Below are 24,157 nucleotides of genomic sequence, written 5' to 3'. Positions count from 1 at the left end.
AAGAGGCCAGGCCGCTGCGCTCCGCCCAGGGCTGCAGGGCATTACGAGCGCTCGGGGCTGCAGAGCGCTCCTCTCCACAGCTGCCGGTTCCGGTGGTGGAGCAGCAGAAAAAAAAGAGGTCAGGCTGCTGCAGGGTGTTCCGAGCGCTCGGCGCTGCGGAGCGCTCTGCTCTGCAGCTGCCGGTGGCGGGGCGGCAGGCAAAAAAAATAAAAATAAAGGGGCCAGGCCGCTGCGCTCCGCCCGGCGCTGCAGGGCGTTCTGAGCGCTCGGCACTGCGGAGCGCTCCGCTCTGCAGCTGCCTGTTCCGGTGGCGGGGCGGCAGGCAAGAAAGAAAAAAAAGAGGCCAGGCCGCTGCGCTCCGCCCAGGGCTGCAGGGCGTTACGAGCGCTCGGGGCTGCAGAGCGCTCCTCTCCACAGCTGCCGGTTCCGGTGGTGGGGCGGCAGGAAAAAAAGGAAAAAAAGAGGTCAGGCTGCTGCAGGGTGTTCCGAGCGCTCGGTGCTGTGGAGCGCTCTGCTCTGTAGCTGCTGGTGGCGGGGCGGCAGGCAAAAAAAATAAAAATAAAGAGGCCATGCCGCTGCGCTCCGCCCGGCGCTGCAGGGCGTTCCGAGCGCTCGGAGCTGCGGAGCGCTCCACTCTGCAGCTTCCTGTTCCAGTGGCGGGGCGGCAGGCAAAAAAGAAAAAAAGAGGCCAGGCCGCTGCGCTCCGCACGGCGCTGCGGAGCGCTCCGCTCTGCAGCCGTCGGTTCCGGTGGCGGGGCAGCAGGCAAAAAGAAGAGAGGCCAGGCTGCTGGCTCAGGCGCTCCGTGCGATCGCTGCTGCAGCAGCAGCCGGTTCCAGGCCCCTCTGGCTGCCTGGGTCCCGCTGGCTGGCTGGAGCGCTCGGCGGTCTCGTTCTACACGGCATGGAGGTATGCCTTATTTTCGGGGGGTGCCTTATGTTTCACTGAAGCTAAAAAATGCTGCCATGGCTTACTTTTTGACTACGTATTAAAAAAGGGGAAACACGGTATATTACAGGCTAGTGTTTCGTAGCTGAATTAGTATTTTTTCATCTACAGTAGGCCTGTGTATCAAAATAAAGAGACCACTTTCTTTTTAATGAAAGTATAAAAGTGAAATAAGCAAATTGGTAGGTAAAAGGGACATGTTTAGAAAAATGTGAAAGACCAGATCTGTCTATTCGACCATAACAGTTATTTATTCCGTCTTAGCTTAGAGACATGAATATCAAAAGTGAATTGGTGAACATAGTTTTCAGCATTACTTTCCACAGTAGACAAAGCACAGGCTCCTTCATATTTAAGTCAAACTAGTTTCCTGTGCTGTATCACAAAACTTTCAGTCCAATCAGCAACTGCATTTAAATACTGCAAATTGTAGCAGCAAAACAATAATTCTGCTGATTAGCCCCTTTCCATTTCTTGTAAGTGAACTGTTTATGCTGTTGAGTACCTTTTGAAAAAAGAAAAAGCCAAAACAGCCTTGATTAGTCAAGGAGTAATTGGATGACTTGATTTTAGCAAGAGAATGAATTGGTTGATGATAGCCTGTAACTAAGTGTAGTGGTTCTGTTCAGAGGAATACATAACATAGAGTCATCAGATCTTGACAGGTATAACATAAGCACTGGCAAAATCTCTGGATGTTTTGAAATAATTGTCATATGGACGATGTATGAAATGGCAGAAGAGTGTGCATATTGTAGAATATATCTGAAGGCAACTTATAATTTAAAGTGTGCATACAAAATGTAGATAGACTTTGCCATACTAAAATATGGGGGTTGGGAGAAGCAAGGTAGACTGCTAAGAATGTCTTAGAAGATCATGGTGCTTTTACTGTAGTGCGGAAAGAGAAAATTCAGCCTGTGATTGAGAAAAAAAGTGCAGTTGGTGAGGTGTGGTCCTTAAGGTTGGGGAAAAGGCCCTAAATAAAGCTGCATAGAGTAAGGAAAGAACTCGGTGTAAAGAAAGTGTTGCTGCTGAATATTTCTGGTTATTTAAAAGTTCTGCTTAGGTGAATCATGAATTGGGCAAGGAACGGAGGAGGAATGCACAGTCATTGAGACTGGTTCTCAACATTTTATCAAGATGAAAGGAGTAAAGTGATGACGACAAACTGGAGATGGTGTGAGGTGGGATGCTGGAAATGTTTGCTCCTGGCAATGATGCAATTAAGGGAATTTGCTATCTGTTAGGGGTCAAACGAACTACAAGGGTACTCTTTTGAGGCAGACTTACTGTGTGGCCCATGCAAAGGTGGGATTTCAGATCAAATGGAATTGAGTTGCTTATTTGGTTTATTAAAATCTGTAATGATTTCCTTAAAAAGTTGTTGGGAGGTGTTCTTGCACCTAGTTAGATAAAGATGGCCTTTATGGATGTTCACATAATGTCTTCCTTTCATACATTAGGCATGGTTCCATGGTTTCAATAGGGGCTTGCTGTCTTAGGAATTTTGAGCCTAAACAGGAAGAACACTTGTGCTTTCTATGTCTGTGTCACAGGAACCTCGAGCATTGAATCTTTCTTCCTTCTCTTGTGACTGTGTCTTCCAAGAGGCAGAATATTGCTCTTGCATTTGAGAGTTGTACTGTCAGTGTACAACTCAGGACTTGCTTGTACAAAGTGTACAGGAATTATAATTGTCTGTTACTATACAAAGCCTTGCATGGGGGGGATGTGGCTTACCCCACTTTTAGATCTGTCTCTGCAAATATCCAAGAAAACTTCTTAAAAATAGCCCATTGATGGTTCTTGACTCCAGTCCACCTTGCACATATAAATAAACTTGTTTCCCCTATGTGTTGTGAGGGGATGTAATGAAAAAGGAAGCTATTAGCACATGTGATGGTGTTGTAAACATGTATACGCATTTTGGGAAAAGACGATGAAGGAAATCTCTGAAGTAATCTTTAAACCCCAAAAATATGTCTTTTATATGCACTTAATGTGTAAACAACTTGCAAGTTTTCTGTTAGTAGCTTTTTATTCTATCATATCACAGGACTGGAAAGAACCCTCAGATTTTTCTTTAAATATTTGGTTTAATAGTTATTTTTATCCTCATTTCTGAAAAAAAAGACTAATAAATTACAGCTATCTCAGGTTGCAGCTAAACCTATGGGGTTTGCCTCCATTTGGCAGCCATTTGTTATTTATATCACATTATGCCAATTATGGGAATGGCAAACCTTGGTGAAATACGGCTTTATTTGATACTAATAATCCTTTTTTGTATAGTGGTACCTCTGGTTACGAACGATTCTGGTTATGCACGTGTCGGGTTACGAGCTCCGCTAACCCGGAAGTAGTTGCTCCTGGTTGTGACCTTCACCCCAGGATGCGAGCGGAAATTGCACACGTGCAGTGGGAGGCGCCATTAGCAAAAGCGTGCCTCAGGTTAAGAACGGTTTCCGGTTACGAATGGACCTCTGGAACGGATTAAGTTTGTAACCAGAAGTACCACCATATTCTCTTTGTATCAGGTCAGTTTTATAGTAACCTACACAGGGGCATACCCAGGATCAAAACTAGGGGGGCAAGGGGGGCCAAGGCACGGGAGGAGAGGGGTCACAAAGTGGGAATGTGGGTGGGGCTACGGAGCCCAGGGGAAACTGACTCCGGTCTCACCTAGGCACCGCGAAGCTTTTTGCAGTCGGAGGCGCCGGGGCTCCGCTGACAGCACACAGCCAAGGCGCTCGCTCTGGCCCGCCGGGCTGCCCCCCGGTGCACTATGGCTAGTACCCTGGCGGAGCGCGCAGCCGTGGGCGAGAGCGCCGTTGCCGGCGGGGCTGGTGGGCGGAGGCGGAGCACAGCCCAGCGGAGTGCGAGTTCGGTGTTCCCGCCCGCTGCGCCGCACCCTCCAGCTTCCCATCGCACTCTCTGGTTCCCCGCCGCGCTTGGCCTTGGTTGATTAGCCGCGCTTGGCCTTGGTTGATTAGTTCTGTATTCTCTTGCAGTGCTTTCTGCATATCAAACAATATTTTCCAGATCTTTTCTGCAAATGGAAAAAAGAGAAAGAAGGCAGCTGTGTACAGTACACGTATTCCAGAGAATGATGTGTATTCTAATTATGTGTACATCTGTTCATTGGATGTTGTGCCGAACTATAATATGGTTCCTCTTACAAACTCTTGATTTCAGAACCCCGAAGGCCATATTCTGGAGCTCTGTTTCTAAAAGTTGCAAGTGCAGCAGTTACTCATGGAGTTCCCTTCATCAAGCCACATTGAGCAGCATTTGGTAGAATGTGAGCTACAAATGTAATGAATACAGTAATAATATCATTGTAGTACTATCTTATTGCCCTGTTGCAGTGTGGCACACAATGTATTGGATGAAGGACCATGTGTATAACCAGATGCGACACATGTATTTCCCCTATCTAATCCAGTAGCTGGGAGTGCATTCCTGGATTTTAGAGTACAGTACTGAAGAGAGCTCTGGCTAGGATGGGGAGTCTCTCAGTTCTCATTGTAGATGGTATATTGGTCACTACTCATCAGTGCAAGTTTTATTCTATGTCAGGGACTAGTTGAAGGAATGGTGGGAGGAACCAGTTGCAGAACCCTCAAGGTAAGAAGGCTCAGAGCCCGGGGATTGGTGGTGGGACGACAATGAGTGGTCAGAGGGTGAAGACAGGGAGGAGGAGGTGTTGGAAGCTGAAGAGGTTACAGGGCTTAATGATCAGTGAGAGTTTTGTGGCAGAGAGAAGTCCAGAATCGGAAGCTGATGTAGGAGAGTGGGATGAGGGAGGCCAAGATGAGTTTGGCTAGTGAAGCAGCATGGGTGCCTCTTGCTGCAACAAGATCCTGTCCCCACTAGTCTCCCAGAATCAGGAGAGGCCTGAAGAGGGCAGAGGAGAAATTCATGTCACACAGGCACAGTCTCAGATTGCTTAGGGAAAACCCTGGAGAGGAGGTGACTTTAGGCTGGCTTGTTACAGTCATTCAGCCTTGTTTAACTTTGTTTTTAAAAACCCATTTTTTTGGTCTAGAAATAACACTTAAATAAGCTGTCTGATACTGAGTCAGCCTGTTGATCCATCTAGTTCATTGTTGTCTGTGCTGACTGGCAGCAGCTCTCTAGAATTTCAGGCAGGAGTCCTTTCCAGCCCTACCTGGAGATGTTGGGGTTCTTCTGCATGTGAAGCAGCTGCTTTGTCATGAAGCCACAACCCTTCTGCATAACACCTCCTCCTTGTTCTCCTTCGTCAGGCTACAGAGAAGCACAAGCTTGATGTAAAGCATTTTGTATATGATTCATAAACAGCAAATACTGTAGTTTTCCGTGTAGAAGACTGTTTTTTTTTCTATTAGAAAAGAATGTTCAAAGTTGGGGGTTGTCTTATACACGGATAGTGCAGAGGGGGCACAGGAGATTGGTTGGAGTCACGAGCAGGAGATTTTCAGCGGCAATTGAGCGGGTGACTGGCGACTGTGGCAAGGGCTGTTGTTGATTGGCTGCCACTGCAGCAATTGTGTGGGCGATTGGTGGCTACTGGTGGCGAGCGGGCAGATGATTGTTGTCTTTGGTAACACGTGTGATTGGCAGTGGCATTCCCACGGGTAAGCGATTTTTGGCATAACCCCTCCCCCCCAAAAAGCTCAACAACTCTGGGCAATCTCCCCCCCCCATTTTCTTAATTTGGAGTCCCCCCAAATAGGTGTCGTCTTATACACGGGGGCGTGTTATACACGAAAAAATACGGTAATTTTGGGAAGATAGTTCAACTAACTGGTGGCTTGTGACTGCTTTTGCTGGGTGGGTGATTTCAAGAATTCAGCACTAAATGCATACACTGTCCTCTTCACTGGACATTCACATTGTCCCCAAATGGCAAAGGGACACAAGCTATTGATGCTTTCCCACCACTATATGCCATGTGCATGAGGAGTCTGGCAAGGCAACTCCTTTTGTTGGCCAGGTGACATTAGTTTGAGTAGTTGCTAATCTGAAGTTGTTTTTGTTTGTGAAATACATTTCCAGGATATGTGGGGAAATGCTACAAAATGTAGGAAAGGTTTGATGGCCATCAATCAAGGATGAAGTACTAGTACATTTCCTGAATTGGCAGAGAGTTGGACCTTTAAGATTCTTACCAAATCTGCTAGACTGTGTTAGTTGAATGGAAAAGGCAAGGGGAGGGGGTAAGAATTCATCTACTCATGGAATCTGAGAGAAAAGTTGCAAGTTCTGAGGATTTGCAGCCTATTATCTCTTCTGTGGTTAACTGATAAGACTTCACTTGCTGTAGTATTTATTTATTTATTTTATTACAAATGAGAAAATAGTTTCAGCAGCTTGGAGCCATTATTTTTGCATTCACATTTATGTTAGAGTAAACACTCCTAAAATTGTACATTGTGATTGCTATACACATTTAAGCTAGACCCTAGCAGCTCATTTGTATAAATAAAGTGTTAAAGACAATTATTATTACAGTTGTTCATTAGTATAATTAAATGTTAAAGAATGTTGTTATTATTATTTCATTTATATATAATAACCTGCAATTATTATTATGATACAGTGATAATAAAATATGTAATAATAACAATATTTTATAATTTCACCCTTCACCAAATTGTCCCAGGGTGGTTTATGCACAATTACAAGAATGAAAAGAGTAAATACAGAAAACAGCTAACACTGAGGCAAGACTGTTTGAGCATATAACGCCAATCCTGGCCTGGCTGCACTGGCTGCCAGTTAGTTTCTGGACCAAATTCAAAGGGCTGGTTTTAACCTATGAAGCCTTAAATTGCTAAGGACCACAATACCTCAATGACCACTTCTCCCCATATGAACTGACCATGACCCTGTGATCATCATCTGAGGCCCTTCAAAATGTGCTTCCTCCATGAGAGATCCGGAAGGTGGCAACATTAGAATGGGCCTTTTCTGTGGTGGCTTTCCGATTGCTCTCCAGAGAGAAGCTTGCCTGGCACTTTCATTACATATATTTAGATACTAGGAAGAAACATTCCTCTTCTTCCAGGCCTTTGGCTTAATAATAATAATAATAATAATAATAATACCCTACCCATCTGGCTGGGTGGCTCCCAACAGAATATAAAAACGCAGTAAAACATCAAACATTATAAACTTCCCTAAATGGGGAATTCCCAAAATTAAATAATCTATGGCCTTTAAACTCTGTGTGTGTGTGTGTGTGTGTGTGTTAGGGTTGCCATATTTTAAAAAGTAAAAACCAGGAAACACCAAAAGTTGTTGAGTTGTTGTTTTTTAAAAAACCAAACAAGGTGATTTTTCGATTGATTTGTTAAAGTTGCTATGCTATGTGATTTTCTCTTTTTGCTTTGTGAACTGTCCTGTGGTCCTTGGATAAAGGGCGATATTATTATTATTAATAGTAATAAATAAGATCAGGAGGAATATTTTAAATTTAGTGTGAAAAACAATTTGTAAACGATGGAGCAGATGATAAAGAATGAAAATTTGCTAGATATGATAAGCAAAAATTTAATAAGGACCATGGAATTCACAGAAATTGAAGGTTTAATGTGTGTGAGAAAGCAACATAGAATATTACAATAGTTAAAATGGGAGATGATACTTCTAAGGCTGTGGTCCAGGTTAACATCAACAGAGAGAGAGAGAGAGAGAGAGAGAGAGAGAGAGAGAGAGAGAGAGAGAGAGAGAGAGAGAAGGTAAAAAATAGAGATAAACCAAAGAGATTCCTAAAGAAGAAATACTTACTGGGATTTTTGCCTTTGAACAATGTTGTACCTTTCAATGTGCATATGCATCTGATTTGCCCTCAGTATGTCAATTGAGAAGCTGCTGTTAATGATTCTGGTTGTGTAATTTTTTTTAGCTTTACTGTTCCATGGGTCCTGAGGTATTGTGACATTCCCCATGTGAGGAGAAAGTGATGTGTGAATTTTCTCAAAATGTGGTAGACTTGCATCTCTCTAGAAATATGTAGTAGATGTTGCTTTATTTCATATGACCTCGTATGAAAATACTGTAGCTAGCATTTATTCTTTAAAATGTTTTCAAGTCTCATTTCTAGAGTCAGTGGGATTGTTACTAAATAGTGCCTAAAATTTATGTTGCGCATTAATTCATGACTAGGTCTAAATTTTTAAATTATAGTTTGCTACTAAGACATACTTTTAATTTTTGTTTTCATGCTATTATTTATTGATAACTCAAGAGTATCTCAGTTGAATTACATTGCCACATTATGTCTTTAGAGGGGCATAAAGTCAGTACACATGCTTCAGTAATATCTGGTTGTTTTACCCTTATGTTTCCATTGGCAATTTGAAATTATGGCTTCAACTGCACTTTAAATATGTGATAATAGCATGTGTTTCTAATAAGGGCCAGCACCATTTTGTTGAGATAGTGTGAATGGTTGTCACTCATATATGACAAATGCATCTTCATCTGCTTCTTTGATGGCCCCCTAAAAACCATACCCTCAAATCAGACCGATGAAATTAGCTGCTGTGTAAATTGTGCGTCTGAGTGGTTCATTATCTAATCACCGTCAGAACCATAGTGATAAAGTAGTTTGAAGCAGAGAAGAGGTCTGCCAGATGATTTCAGGCCTCCCCCCCCCTTTTTTGTAAATCCTGTTTCCCTTGGAAACCCATTAGTACTGTGTAGAACTTCAGAATTCTTTGACATAAACTTCATAGCAATTCTAATGTTTACTGTATCTAATGAGTGACTTAAAATGTTTCTATATTATTCTGAACCCTTTATTTATTAAGTGCTATATAAAAAAATACTTTTATTTGGCCACCTCTAATACATTGTAAGATGCAGTGACCCTGATACTGAAAATTACTGATAGATTTCTTGTTTGAAAAACACTTAAAATTCTTGTAATTAAGTTTTGCTCTGCCCTGGTGCCTATGACTGGTAGATTGTTTCTACTTTGTGTATCTTTCTTTCGTCACCTCCCCTCCCAACTCAGAATACTGCTTAACATCTGAATTTTGCTCCCCCTCAAAGGATCATTTGATGATGATGATATCACACACATTGAAGGAAGTGTTGCACCTGTTCGTGACATTGAAATAATACATGAAGAACTTAGGCTAAAAGATGAGGAAATGATCGTGCCCATTATAGACAAACTAGAAAAAGTGGCTGTACGAGGAGGTGACAAGAAATTAAAACCTGAATATGTAAGTAAGAATATATTCAATTTTTTAAACAAAAATTTCCAGTGTAGGATTGATTTTACACAGGCATGGTGCTTATCAGCTGCAGGCTTTATTTTATTGGGGGAAAGGTGCTAGTCTCAGTTTTAAGAGACCTAAACTTTCTACCTCAAAATTACTCCATCTAGTACGTACCATGTTGCAATGTGTTAGTTACCTCAATTCTCTTTGCATATATAAATGATGATGGGAGTTGTAGGCCAAAACATCTGGAGGGCCGCAGTTTGGGGGTGCCTGGGCTAGATGCTGCTACTGTTGTTTGTGGCTGGTTGATGGACTGTAAGAGCACAAATCAATGACTCCATGTCACCCTGGAGAGATGTGATAGCATGATTTTGTCCTGGGCCCATTGTTTAACATCCTTATAAGTGAATGGGATGGAGAAGGAGAGGGAATGCTCACCAGATCTGCAGATGATACCAAACTGGGTGAGTTATGAAGAACCTGTTGGATGAGGCCAGTGGCTTCAGAATCTAAGTTCAGAAATGGTAATACTTTCCTTAAACAAATATTTAAAGTCATGGGTAAACAGGAAAACACTCAAGGGGTGTATTTGGAATGTGAAGGTTTGGTTACACTATTGTTGACAGTTCATCTTCTTTTTGAAAAAAAAAGAGTAAAGAGAGTTGGCCGTCCAATTCTATTATTATTATTATTATTATTATTATTATTATTACTATTATTATTACTATTACTATTATTATTATTATTATTATTATTATTATTATTATTATTGCTGTGGCATGTGATTTTATTTTCATGATGCTCCTGTAGTCTGGCTGTCCCCCCAAAAAAGAATATATGCACATTGTTAAGCATGGAGGAACAGACCTTTATTCCTGCACATAATTACTTCGAAGTCTGAAGATGGGGGTGAAAACACAGTATCAAGTTATTTGTCTTTTAGTTTAAAGCAATGTTGAGCTAACTAGGATAATTAAGTGTTTATAGAAAACATTTTGTTAACAAAGGCAGTAAGTTAGAATTTGTTTTTTAAAAAGAAATGAAATTTAGTCCCTGTCTCTCACCCCCTAAAGCCAGAAATGTAAAATTATCTGAAATGCTGTTGTTGGCTCCCAACTCCTACCTGTTGTTGGCTCCCAACTCCATGACTATATGTACTAGAAATGGGTACCTTAACTCAGTGTTTCTCAAACACTGTTCCGCGGCACACTAGTGTGTGCCTGGTGTGCCGTGGGAGAATTACTTTATATATAGTCAATATAGGCACAGTGTTTCTCAAACACTGTTCCGCGGCACACTAGAGATGTTGCCTGGTGTGCCGTGGGAGAATTACTTTATATATAGTCAATATAGGCACAGAGTTAATTTTTTAAACATTTTCTAATGGTGGTGTGCCTCGTGATTTTTTTCATGAAACAAGTGTGCCTTTGCCCAAAAAAGGTTGAGAAACACTGCCTTAACTTGTTTATCAGTGTTATTGTTTGAATAGATTGTTACACATGATTTAAAAAATCTTACCCTCTCCTTGTACTGTTAAAATGTTACTGTTAAGCTATTAAAGATGTCATGTGAGATGTCCACATTTTTCATTGTGTGACATGCCTTTCTGCATACTACCTCCTTGCTCTGAACTAGGTCTCAATTCTAGGTGACAGGGTTGATTTACAAGCTTCGTTCAAGTTTCTGATCTGTTTTGGCTGCTTGTTCTCTTTTTAAGACTGTTTGGATGTTTGGAAATAAGTCAGTGGTGAAATAATTCTCCTGTATTTGCAGTGCAGCACAACAGGCCCAAGCTACCATAAGCTTTTACAAATGGAGGACCCCTGGGAGACAGATATAGTTTTCCTCTGGTTTCCGCAAAAGCTACTGATATCACTTTGCCTAACTTTAAAATACCATATTTTCCCATGTATAAGACCATATTTTTTCCTAAATTTTTGAAGTTTAAAATAAGGGGTCATCTTATACACAGATAGAACATAATGCATTTTCTTAATTTTGAGTCCCAAAAAATAGGGGTCGTCTTATACATTGGGGCGTCTTATACGCGGAAAAATATGGTAGTTGTTAGAATGTTGAAATTCAGGATAGAGATTATACCCAAACTAGCTAACAAGCACTTTGTCTTTGCAGTTGGCATTATGGAGCAATTTAGGATCCCACAGTAGGAGCTCATATGATAGCATTGCTCCCCAAGCAATCATGCTAGCTTTCTGGTAAAGGATTTCACAGGCTCTTCTGCATTCTTATTGGCAGTTCTCAAGAAGGGCTTTGAAGTTTCAGCTGTGGCAGTTTTGCATATTTAACAATTCTCTGTTCACCAAGGTTGACAGGAGTGTACCTTAGTTTGGAGAGCAGAACCAGATGTGCCCCAATACCATGAGGCTTTCAGTCACAATTGCCCAGTTTTCTTTTGGCAGACAGTAAGGTCCTTAGGGAGTTGCCTTTTGTCTGTCCTAGTCAAAGTAAGAAGAAAGTCTTCATCTTGACAAGGCAGAGCTAAGGGAGGTTCTGAAGGTCTGCAGAAAAGGCTCAGCACCCAGGTCTCTTCCCTGAGATGGGCAATGTCTTGTGCCAAAGAATTCTTCATTTGTCCATGGACTTCCTGAGTAGGCTCTGAATTGGGTAATCAGACTCTGATCTGTTCTCCTTTTGAATTGACATGGCACTTCAGAGGTTCTCATAGGGGTGGGTGCACTGTCAGCCAATAAGGAATTGTGTATCTTTGTCAAAATGAAGTATTGCTCAGGTCTTAAGCCTTTGCATGTGCTAAAAGTCATATTTTTCACAGGTCTTGGAAATTAGATGTACCAAAAGTCTGCACTCATTCAAAGGGGGTGGCAATGGCGTTAGCTTGATCATAGAATAGTAGAATTGGATACATAGCATTTGAGGGCAGGTTTCTCTTGGAGGAGTTCTATAGATATGCAATGTTAGCATCTCCTCACATAGGTGGACATCCCATGGATGGAGGCTTCTGTTTCCAAAGTTGTGACCGTGCATAAAGCACAAACTTACTTGAGGGAGAAAACTGGGTTTAATAAAAAAAAATATTCCAGATAGAGAGGGAGCCCTCTGTACATGGTGGAAGGTAGAAGAGTGAGACTATTACTTAGCATATTTTTTGTTGTACTAGGTGTACCAAAGGTTGCTGGTCTCCCCATAATTTTGAGTTTTGCATGATCCACACTCATAGCCCCCCCCCCACAGTTTCTTGTTTTTACTGCTTTGGTTCTTTTCTCTTCTTAAATGTTACTGTTTTGGTATCTGGTTATGGTTATACTTCGTTTTCCAGTTACTGTGATCCTCCCCTGCACTCCCACACCAAGTACTTTGCTTCCTGCTCTGCCAGTTCTGGTCAAGTAGGGAAATCATCCTGTTAATAAGATCCAATTTTCTTCGTCTCTTCCTAACAGAAGAAGATGCCATCCCAGTTTTATTTTGAAATATTTATATCCCACCTTTCTGCTTGGCATCCAAAGCAGCTAAAAAGAATGAAATTACCCCAAGGCAGGTAAAAATAAAACAGTAAAGTAATTAAATTCAAAATACAACACACCAATTACAATTCACAAAACATGGATAAGTGATAAAATGAATAGTCACCAGCATATTAACTCAGTCCCTACCGAAGGCCTGCAAAGAGGTGTGTCTTGAACTGCTGATATAATGGCATCCTCCTTACAACCCCTCCCCTGGCATATAAGAAAAGTGGCATGCCAAGGAGAAAGGCAGGGGTTAGAACCATCCTTCTTGAGACTCAGCTTTATACCTACAATATTTTTTTTTAAAAAAAAAACATGTAGTAGCATTCAGGTATGTGAAGTGCTACACACACAGGTTTAACCACCTCTCTGAAAACTAGGTTGGTAGAGACTGCCTTCCATACACTTAGGAGAATGGAAAACTAACTACCAAGTTCCCTTTTCAACCACTATTCAAGTATGGATGATAGTTCAGAAGTGCTCCCTCTGTACCTTCAAACTATTCACATTACATTATACTTATTTTATTTACATTTCTAAAAGCCTGAACACTGCTTCAAAAATACAATTTCTGTTTCTTTGTTTGAGTCATTTATCTGGTCTCAAAAGCAGAAGGAATGTCATGCAGTACTTTACTTCAGTAGAATACCATAATCATTCATAATGGCCATGGTCCAGCAAGTCTCCAGAGCACATGCTGGTGACTTTATTGTTTTTTCCTCCAAAGGTTTTGAAGTACGGCTTTTCTGTTTGAGTGGGGGTGGTAGAGGATGTGTGTGTGAGGAAGGGGGGGGGACGAGAGCCTGCTAGAATGGAAAGAAGAGGAGAAATCCCAGCAGCTCACACAACATAACTTGCTGGATCATAGACAGCATGTAGTAAGGTTTGCTGGTAACTTTCCCAACCTTTCCATTATTTTGGTTTAATTTGGTAGTTGTGTGCTGTTATTCCTATAAAGCAAACTATTTGAAAGCTCTTAAAACCACCAGATGGAACAAGAGGAAGACCAACTATAATTCACATTGCTCAGGATTATCTTTTAAACCTTATTTTCTGATATTTGTGAATTAAAACAAATCTCAGATGTATCTTTATTACATCTGTTGAGATTTAGATGTTACATTCATTGGAAAGCTTGATAAATGCAGAACATGAAATATAAAATGAAAAATAAAACATTGTAGTGTGTTTACTTAAATATCCATGTTCATGTCTGCTTCACCTGGTCATGGAAAACCAGCCCAGAGAAGTCTTACAAACAGCAATTGAGTTTGACCGTTGAGAAGCATCTATGGAGTGGCTCTCTGCCTATTCTTTATTTTTAGTTTGGGGGGGTAAAGGGGTATTTTTTCCACTGATCTGAAATATTGTTAGAATTACCTTTAAACTAGAACTAGTTTGCCAAATACAAGTTGAGGTACCTAAGTTTAATCTAGAGTAATATATTGTGTGTTGTTTTTCATATTAACGATGAAGACGTTGAACAATTGGGGCAGGATTGGAACATCTACATTGACACTTTAACTGCTGTTTGCTTGTGCAGAGATAATTGAGGGATAAACCAAATATAAAAGACAGCTTTCTAGTCATTATCATGTAGCGTCTAGAACATGAACTGTTCAGTCCCAAATATTTTACCATCTACTTTACAAAATGGAATATATCAATGTTTTGGGTAAACTATAATACTAATGGCTTTTTAAAGATTAAATTTGTAACTAACATTTTGTTCTAAATCGTAACACTGCATAAAATTCCACCACTAGTAAAGAAGGATTACTTGAGGAATTCTTCTAATAACGAAGAGAAGTTTAGCTTTCGAAATGCATATTTTAAACTTAAGTGAAGTATTTATTTATTGAATAAAGCACAAAACATAGATAGGTCCCCAAGATAAGATAGTTCTACTATGGGGTTTTTTTTTTGAAATGTGTAATCTTGTTGCATGTCTCTACATAAGCTATTCTGGCCACTCATCATAGTAACCAGCTGGGCCATTTCACCTGCTGGAGCCATTAAAGAGGACTCTCTCCCCCTAGATTAATCCCCTCCGACATTAGTTTTTAGCTATGACAACTGGAGCAGGCATTCAGAACTTGCAGGTGGCCAGTGTGACGCACATAATTGCCTACAATTTTAGGCAATGAATAAAAATGGTCTACATTACTTGTCAAAGGTTGTATATGCAGTGCCAAGTGAGATCTATGGGAAGCCTTTTAGGGTTTAAAGAACATTTAATAGCAAGGCTGCACAGTGCTTTTTTAATCATAATGCATTTGTAATATAGCACTTTGATCTTCTCCTTGTAGGAAATGGTGTTACATTAGCCACTTTTAAAACATTTATGAGTGAAAATCAGTTATAGGAGAGTAAAAGTGATTATTCTTAGGCAGAACGTGTTATATTTCATTAAAAGTTTTCAGCTTGCCCCTTTCTTGTTAAAATCTGTGGGGAGCCCTGTTCCTGGAGGGTTACAAATCAGGATCTAAGGATTTAGAAGAGCTTTCCTCTTGTTTTTCCCCTGAAGCAGTTGCAAGATGGGAAATATTAGTACACTAAATACTGAAGCTGTGTGTTTGTAAATGTTTGACCTATTTATTGAGAAGGTAAACATGTGCTTTTGAGAAAATTCTGATGACTAGAAATCAATTTAAAATTATCTAGTTGAATATCATACCGGTGGTAAATTCCGTGAAATGCAATATTTAAAGCATGACCATAAATTATCTCTGGCAAACATTGACACTAAAACGCACTACTTCTGGAAGAGCTTGGTTTGACCTTTCAGACCCAAGAGCCTTTTATTAACACCTGCCTGTAAGGCAAACCTTGCCACACGCAGCTTTCAGATTCAGAGCCACAAAACTGATGAGGAAAGGCTTGAAGGGTTCAGTTTGTGTCACTTGCTGTTTGCCGTTTCCATTTCACAGATGATTAATCTTTCTGTGAAGAAAGGCCAGAGAAACAAAGCACATTGGGCTCTTCCTGCAGTTACTCCTTCTGAATGCACACTAGCTTGCTAACTAAAAGGCCTTTAGATTTCCTGCAGGGAGAGATGTTCTGAAAGTGAATGCAGCTGGTTGGAGGTCACTAGTGCAAGGCTCTTGCCATTGTGTAATGGAAGCTTTGGCAGGTTTCATTTTTGGAGGAAAGGAGAAGGTGTTGACAAAAAAATTAATGTAGAATATTGAGGCCTTTGGCCATTTGAATCAATATCTTGAATGGTGGATCATCAATAATCAGCTCAGTTTCTTTGGCTGTCAGTGTTTTTTAAAAAACCCACACACATCACTTTTTGCACCTATTTCCTTTGTCACAGCAGCATGTTTCTCTCATATATGGTTTCTTATAAGGGATGCTTAATTACTACACCAATATGCAGTTTCGGGAAACAGATTTATTTATACATGTAATATTTCATTCAGCTTGGGGAGCAGAAAATATCATTCGTATTTCTCAATGAAGTCACTAAAAGGTTTATTTCCTATTCATCTGCTCTAGCCCTAACGTGACTCCTGTGTTCCTTTCTCATTCATTATATATGAAATTTCAGTTAGAAGGCACATAATATTTTGTTACCTAAAACGACTCCCTCATGAGAAATAACTGATAACTGTCTGGCATATAACTGAGTATATTCTACTTTAATGTCTTTTGTTTCTTCCTAATTCTGTGCAGGACATAATGTGCAAAATCAAAAGCTGGGTAATAGAAGAAAAAAAGCCTGTCCGTTTCTATCATGATTGGAATGACAAAGAGGTAGGCTTATGACTATTACCTCATCCACTATCTAATGCCTTTCCTTTAAAAAACCAACAACAGCATAAAAGTGTATCAGATCTTTGTGTAAACCTTCTGATTTACCTCCAGTAAATTAATGCCAACATTTGGAAATCATGTGCATTCTTTTTAACAATTTACTTTATACTTTAGATGTTAAAAAGATTTATTTATTTATTTATAATCTAATTCACAACACTCTGTTTCTTGTTGTCTGCGTTAACATGGCTTTTATTTTCTTACTTTTAGATTGAAGTGCTGAACAAACACTTGTTTTTAACTTCAAAACCAATGATCTACTTGGTTAACCTATCTGAAAAAGACTATATTAGAAAGAAAAACAAATGGTGAGTTTGTTGCCTTTATATTTTGTAGAAAATTCACGATGCTTCTGAAATGCACCTTTGTCAAAATAATGGTTAGTCGTGATTTTTGTACTTGGAGTAAATCTAAATGTCTTAAAGCTAATATTGGCAGTGTACCTATTACCTTGTCTTTGGAATGCAGTAAAAGTTTTTTTTTAAAAAAAAAACTCCCTTGAAGATCTATAAAACTAGTAATTTTCTCTCCTACCTTTTAGTTTATTTTGCAATATAGAAGGAAAAATAACCATAAATAGTCTTGTAAGTTGTCTATAATATTTAATTTTAGAAATAAGTCATTTTTCATGCCAACCTTCTATTTATTGGATGTTGAAAGGTAAACATGATGCCATAATATGGTTGGTAATACGATAAAAAGGAAATGGAGTGTTCCATATATATGCATAGAATCATGTGTCCCATATAGTTCAGGGTAAATTCAAGGTGTTTACAACATTCTGCTTGCTGAGCCACTTCTTAAAATGCAGCAGATGTCATGCATATGGTTTGCTATATTCTGTTCAGAAACTTTATTAATGTTGTCAGTATGAATGCATATATAATGGCTGAAGAATAAGATGTCTGTCAAGCAAGCAGTGACCGGGATTAAGATCCAACCCCAGAGTGTGAGGATACATTAGAAATGGAGGGATTGAAAATCATGCTGCACTTGCATTTTGTGTAAAAGTTTCAGATGAGATAAAACAGTAGTTTTAGGGAAGAGGCGCTTAAAGTGTTGCATTGGAAGAAAACATTAAATCACTCTTCTTTTAGTTTTGTTACACATTTTCATAGCATACAAAATTACAAAAATATCACTGTGAAACACATTTAAGATTTGCTTATTGCTTTGTCAGAGTATCCAGACCAGTGTATCAGAATTCTCTTAGAACATACCCTTTCGCTCTCCCTGTACTTCATTAAGTACTTAGATGCACATGGTTTCAATTTTCCATTAAAATTTCTCATTTCCATATGATATCAAAGAGTGAGAAGGCTTTAAACTGAAAAATAAACATTCATAGACTGGAAGCCCAAGCAATAATTAATGTCAGATGGTTAACTCCAATAAGTTATTAGAATAAATACTTTAAAATAATTTCAGCTGAAAACTGCCCTGTTCCTAGTGTTGTTGTGCATTTATATTTATTCTAAGAAGCATAATGCAACTTTAAAAATGGTCACTTTAAGGGCATTTTAAAACTTCTGGTTCAGAATCTTTCCCTATAATGAGTTACTGTTTTTGAAACTGCATGTAGCCTTCAAGAAACTGTGCAGTCAAGCAACTGTGTCTTCAGTGTTGTGGTCTGGAAGGCATTTTCAAGTTTCACACAAATGTAATGCAGTAAATCTTAGCATTCTTTATTAAGTGCTCTTGTAGAGGTTTCTCAAGTGCCACAGTAAAGATAAGCATCAGAATTTATTTGAAAATGGGCAGGTTAGTTTCCTTACACAAAATGGATCATCACACCTACATTAGGGTGATCACAGGTAGAGCTCACTGCCTTTAATTGTATAGTAAATACCTTTTCTCAGACCTTAATGGTAGACAGTCTGTTAGGAGACGCCAGCCTTTTTTGGTGAGACCAAGTTGTGATGATGGAATGGAAAACTTAGCATATATATTACAATTTTTAGATTTATAACTATTTTATTTATATTGCGAAATCATAGTAAAAAAAATCTTACTGTGTTCATGTAGAACTGATGGTTGAGGTTTGGTTTAAAAAAAAATCCTGGTTTTGCGGATGTTAGTGTAATTGTAGCTGAAAGATCAAAGCCTGGGATAGCTGAGTGATGTTCCTGAAGAAAATTTACCACATAGCCATTTTCAGTACAGTTTCTGCCGCCTGCTGTTCCTATTTTCCCTCAGGCTGGCCATTGACAACCCCCTGTGCATCCCTGCTCGTAAAAAATGATTGAGGAAGTATTTGTCATGTATTTATGAGTGGGAAACATCTTCTGATATGGAATGGCATCTACTGAAGTCGGAATGATGGCCAGTTTTTCCTTCCTTTTGGCAGAGTTGCTGATCTTTAAATCCACTCTTTTTATGTCGTATATTGCATTAAAGTGCAGAATAATTTTTTTTTAATGAATTGTGTAATGATGAGCCTTTCATTGTTTTTGGCAGTGTAAGCAGATGCAAACAATTATAATATATTTTATTGGCAGATGTATTTTAATTTGCTTTTTGGTTCATGTTCTTAATCTGAACTACAGTTGAATTAGTTGCTCAGCCCGCACGACATATTTCTTGATTTAATTTGTGGTAATGCTGTAAGGAGGTTAATGTTAATTCAGGAAGGATGCAGCAGTAAATATTTTCATTGGGTTTTTTTTTTTTTTTTTTTTTGCAACGGAGTGGTATTTACATCAACATCAAAGAGTTGTTTTAAGGTTATGGCAGACGGAGAATATGGAAAGCTAAAGTAGGATCACTTTTTGTTTCCTGTATATCACCTTTTTTCAACAAATGAACATTTTTAATTGCTAGTAAAACACTAACATTTCAATATGTCATTTTTCAAAAACAGTGTGAATGATAGGACTTTTGTATACTAGAGAAGGTAGCGTATTGACCTTTTGAAAGGTATAAAAACTGGAATGACTCCAAGGAACTACTTACTGGTATTAACAATGTTAAATTAGTCATTCAGTTGATTTATGATTAAGACCTTGTTCCTGAGGTGAAGCTGACATGGCAGCAGTGTTAGTTGCACTTTTATGATCAGATGACACTAATCATGATGTATATAGGAATCTACTTCAGCATTTTAAAATACAGCTTACTATTCTTTAAACAAATAGTTAAATAATCAAAGGCCTTCACAATAATTTAAGCTTTCTTTAGGGAATGTAGAAATGTAACTCTTTACCTAGTACTATTTCTATACTATATATTGGAAATAAAGTGTGATTTCTGCTAGTGAAATTCTGCCTTGTAAAACCTGAGCTGTGAAACTGGATAGGGCACAAACATTCTTGTGGAATCAATTGGGGATTAAATTTATTGTAGCTTTGTATACCAGGGGGCCATTGCAGTGCATGCTGCATGATCGTCTTATACAAGAGTACATATGTCACCCATGTGTTCAGTATGTTGACACATTCTCCCTTTAAAACAATAAAGTGAATTGTATATTGTGTACACATCCCAATGCAGATTTTGGAAACACATCTTCTTTGTTAATGCTTGCATTTATTTGAGCTAACATTTGCAGATGGAAAGATAATTTTGTATTCTACTGTAGTATTATTTTTGAACCGCATAAAGTTAAGTTTATAAGTTTGCACATCAGATCAAGCAACAATGGTTTGAAAGAATATTTGGGGAGGTGAGTGCTTTTTAGTCTGGGCTTTAGGCTTTTAACTCTTGAAAATCCCAACACACATGATGACCGTGACATTTCAGGAATATTTGTTGTGTACCAATCAACAGGATAAATTTGTGGTTTTCTTTAGTTGTATTTTTAATTCTAAGGTGAACATATTTTAAAGTATTTAACTTTAAGGTTTATTTGCTTCTAAACAGGTTTCCCAATTTCATGATATAATGATGAAAACAATACCAGTTTCATGGTATAAGGATGAAAACAAAAATCCATGAAACTACTTCCTATGCTGTTGTAGTGTTGCTGAACACTGTAGAGTTATGGTTGTTACTTTTTCTTCTTCGCTGTTCACCACAAGGTCCCAGGTCGGTTTACAACAATATTAAACATACAAGAAGAATAGATTGGGTCATATATAGGGTTACAAAAATGAGAGTAAAGAGTTGCATTGCCAGCATTTGATGAAAGATAGGGTTTCCATATTTCAAGAGGGGAAAATCCAGACACAAAAGGTTGTCGAGCTTTTTTAGGACAATTATTGCCTGATAGCCCTGCCATTGCCCAAGCCTGAGCCTGGGCCGTCCATGCCAGAGCCTGAATCAGAGCCTGAGTTGCTAGAGCCCGAGCCTGAACCAGAACCCGGGCCGCCTAAGCCAGAGCCAGTGCCTGAATCAGAGCCCAGGTTGCTAAAGCCTGAACCAGAGCCACACAAACAAATTTTTTAAAAAACACTGTGATCACTAAAAGTCAGCATGGGTTTCTGAAAAATAAGTCATGTCAGACTAATCTGATCTCATTTTTTGACAGAATTACAAGCCTGGTAGATGAAGGGAATGCTGTGGATATAGCCTATCTTGATTTCAGCAAGGCCTTTGACAAGGTGCCCCATGATATTCTTGTAAAGAAGCTGGTAAAATGTGGGCTAGACAATGCTACCATTCAGTGGATTTGCAACTGGCTGACTGACCGAACCCAAAGGGTGCTCATCAATGGCTCCTCTTCATCCTGGAGAGTAGTGACTAGTGGGGTGCCACAGGGTTCTGTCTTGGGCCCAGTCTTATTCAACATCTTTATCAATGACTTGGATGATGGGCTTGAGGGCATCCTGAGCAAGTTTGCAGATGACACCAAATTAGGAGGGGTGGCTAATACCCCAGAGGACAGGATCACACTTCAAAATGACCTTAACAGATTAGACAACTGGGCCAAAGCAAACAAGATGAATTTTAACAAGGAGAAATGTAAAGTACTACACTTGGGCAAAAACAATGAAAGGCACAAATACAGGATGGGAGACACCTGGCTTGAGAGCAGTACATGTGAAAAGGATCTAGGAGTCCTGGTAGACCACAAACTTGACATGAGTCAACAGTGTGATGCAACAGCTAAAAAAGCCAATGCAATTCTGGGCTGCATCAATAGGAGTATAGCGTCTAGATCAAGGGAAGTAATAGTACCACTGTATTCTGCTCTGGTCAGACCTCACCTGCAGTACTGTGTCCAGTTCTGGGCACCACAGTTCAAGAAGGATACTGACAAGCTGGATCGTGTCCAGAGGAGGGCAACCAAAATGGTCAAAGGCCTGGAAACAATGCCTTATGAGGAACTGCTTAGGGAGCTGGGTATGTTTAGCCTGGAGAAGAGAAGGTTAAGGGGTGACATGATAGCCATGTTCAAATATATAAAAGGATGTCATATAGAGGAGGGTGAAAGGTTGTTTTCTGCTGCTCCAGAGAAGCGGACACGGAGCAATGGATTCAAACTACAAGAAAGAAGATTCCACCTAAACATTAGGAAGAACTTCCTGACAGTAAGAGCTGTTCGACAGTGGAATTTGCTGCCAAGAAGTGTGGTGGAGTCTCCTTCTTTGGAGGTCTTTAAGCAGAGGCTTGACAGCCATATGTCAAGAATGCTTTGATGGTGTTTCCTGCTTGGCAGGGGGTTGGACTGGATGGCCCTTGTGGTCTCTTCCAACTCTATGATTCTATGATTCTATGTTTTAGACCTTCAATAAGTGAATGAACATGAAATTATTAAAGTCCTCGGGGGCACACTTTCCCCTCAACACCCTTACTAATTTGTATCTCATATATTTCTCTAGGGACGCAGTTGGCGCTGTGGTCTAAACCACAGAGCCTAGGGCTTGCCAATCAGAAGGTTGGCGGTTCGAATCCCCACAACGGGGGGGATTCCCATTGCTCAGTCCCTGCTCCTACCAACCTAGCAGTTTGAAAGCCCGTCAATGTGCAAGTAGATAAATAGGTACCGCTACAGTGGGAAGGTAAAGGGTGTTTCCGTGCGCTGCTCTGGTTCACCAGAAGCGGCTTAATCATGCTGGCCACATGACCCGGAAGCTGTACGCCGGCTCCCTCGGCCAATAAACTGAGATGAGTGCCGAAACCCCAGAGTCGGTCACGACTGGACCTAATCTGGGGAACCGCGTTTGCTTCCCCGCTCCTCCACATGCAGCTGCTGGGTGACCTTGGGCTAGTCACACTTCTCTGAAGTCTCTCAGTCCCACCCACCTCACAGGGTGTCTGTTGTAGGAGAGGAGGGGAAAGGAGATTGTTAGCCGCTTTGAGACTCCTTCGGGTAGTGATAAAGCAGGATATCAAATCCAAACCTCCTCCTCCTCCTCCTCCTCCTCCTCCTCCTCCTCCTCCTCCTCCTCCTTTACCTTTATATTTCTCTAACATTTCTTTTTATGGCACACAGAGGGCACTGTTTTAAAAAGTATGCCTAAGATAGGAGCTAAGGAGCCCATTCAGACAACTGGACATTGTGTTAACATCAGTTGTTAATGAACAAAAGTTTAATAAGTATGAAAATACCCAGCATTTATCCCATATGGCAAAATTTGACTGAGTGTTGTGGCTAAAGGCAGGCCCAGGGAAAAGCACTTTGGCTTTGGGTGAGGGCAGTTCACCTCAAAGCAAATCAGAGTAGTGGCCATTTGCCATAGCTAATGCCCCTGAAGACTTTAAGCTCAACCTAGAACCAAGATATATTTTGATTCCAAAAAAATCAATGTGACTATCAAAACAACTGTCTTCATTGCCCCAAAAGATAGCAATGGCAAGTGCTAAAGACTGGAAGACATCAACCTCAGAAGCAGAAGAACCAGAAGAAGAAGTATCCATGGTCTCATACGCCTTCCCAGATTTTCCTGGGGGGAAAATGATTAATTGCATCTATTTCAGTCTGGCTTGGAATTGAAATTGCCTTGGTCATCATGGGTTGATGAGTTGGGGGAGTGTGGCCCTGTTTATTATTTTGGACCTCTCAGTTGCTTTTTATATAATCAGCCGTGAATATCCTTCTGGGGCACCTTGCCAGGATAGAACTGAGAATACTGTAGTTTAATGTCTACAGTCCTTCCTAGAGGGGGAAGCCTCAGAAGGTGTTCCTGGAATACTGCTTCTCCGTGCCATCCAGTTAGCATCTATGTTACTGCTTTTGGTAGTGGTCTGGATAGAGGTGAATGAAGTAAGACTTCAATCCACACAGATGTATTGCTGCTCCTCTCTGATCACCTGGCAGGGGTGGCCAGGAATGCTTTTTAACTGATATGCCAATTGCGACCATATCCTTTAAAAAATGACCTGGCCACAATTATTCAAGCTATAATACAGTAGCATCCATATTGAATTACACCAATATATGCTCTACACGAGGTTGCTTTTGGAGAGTGCTTGGAAACAACTGGCCCAAAATACAGCAGCCAGACTTTTAGCAAGGGCTCATGGCATATAATTCTGATTTTATCTCAATTTATATAAGTTTGTAGCCAAGCCCAATTCAAGGTGCTGGTGCTTTTAAAGCCCCAAACCATTTGGGGCCAAGATATTTGAAAGACTGCTTTGTCCTGTATGTACCATCCTGTGAGTTCAGATCCACACCTGAGGCTGTTTCCTTTGTAGGCAGAAGAGTTGGGACCTTTTCAGTTAGGGTGCTGCATTTTAATTGAATATATTTAGTTCATTTATACCCCACCTTTCTTCTGAGGAAGTCAAAGCCGTATTCATAG

At 40.1% G+C, this 24,157-nt stretch overlaps 1 protein-coding gene across 3 annotated transcripts in view; it reads left to right on the top strand.

Moving 5' to 3' along the window:
• The window catches only part of OLA1 (Obg like ATPase 1), an 88,295-nt gene that overhangs the window by 28,359 nt on the left and 35,779 nt on the right, over positions 1–24,157 (top strand). For all 3 annotated transcript variants that reach the window (XM_035135106.3, XM_035135114.3, XM_035135097.3), the window contains exons 5-7: positions 8,993–9,168; positions 16,332–16,412; positions 16,683–16,780. In XM_035135106.3, the coding sequence (XP_034990997.1) occupies positions 8,993–9,168; positions 16,332–16,412; positions 16,683–16,780 (355 nt within the window). The remainder of the gene's footprint in view (positions 1–8,992; positions 9,169–16,331; positions 16,413–16,682; positions 16,781–24,157) is intronic.

Source organism: Zootoca vivipara, chromosome 1 (genome assembly GCF_965207765.1).
Source record: "Zootoca vivipara chromosome 1, rZooViv2.hap1.1, whole genome shotgun sequence".
In the NCBI taxonomy this organism is placed as follows: domain Eukaryota; kingdom Metazoa; phylum Chordata; class Lepidosauria; order Squamata; family Lacertidae; genus Zootoca; species Zootoca vivipara.
This window is presented reverse-complemented; position numbering and strand designations above follow the sequence as displayed.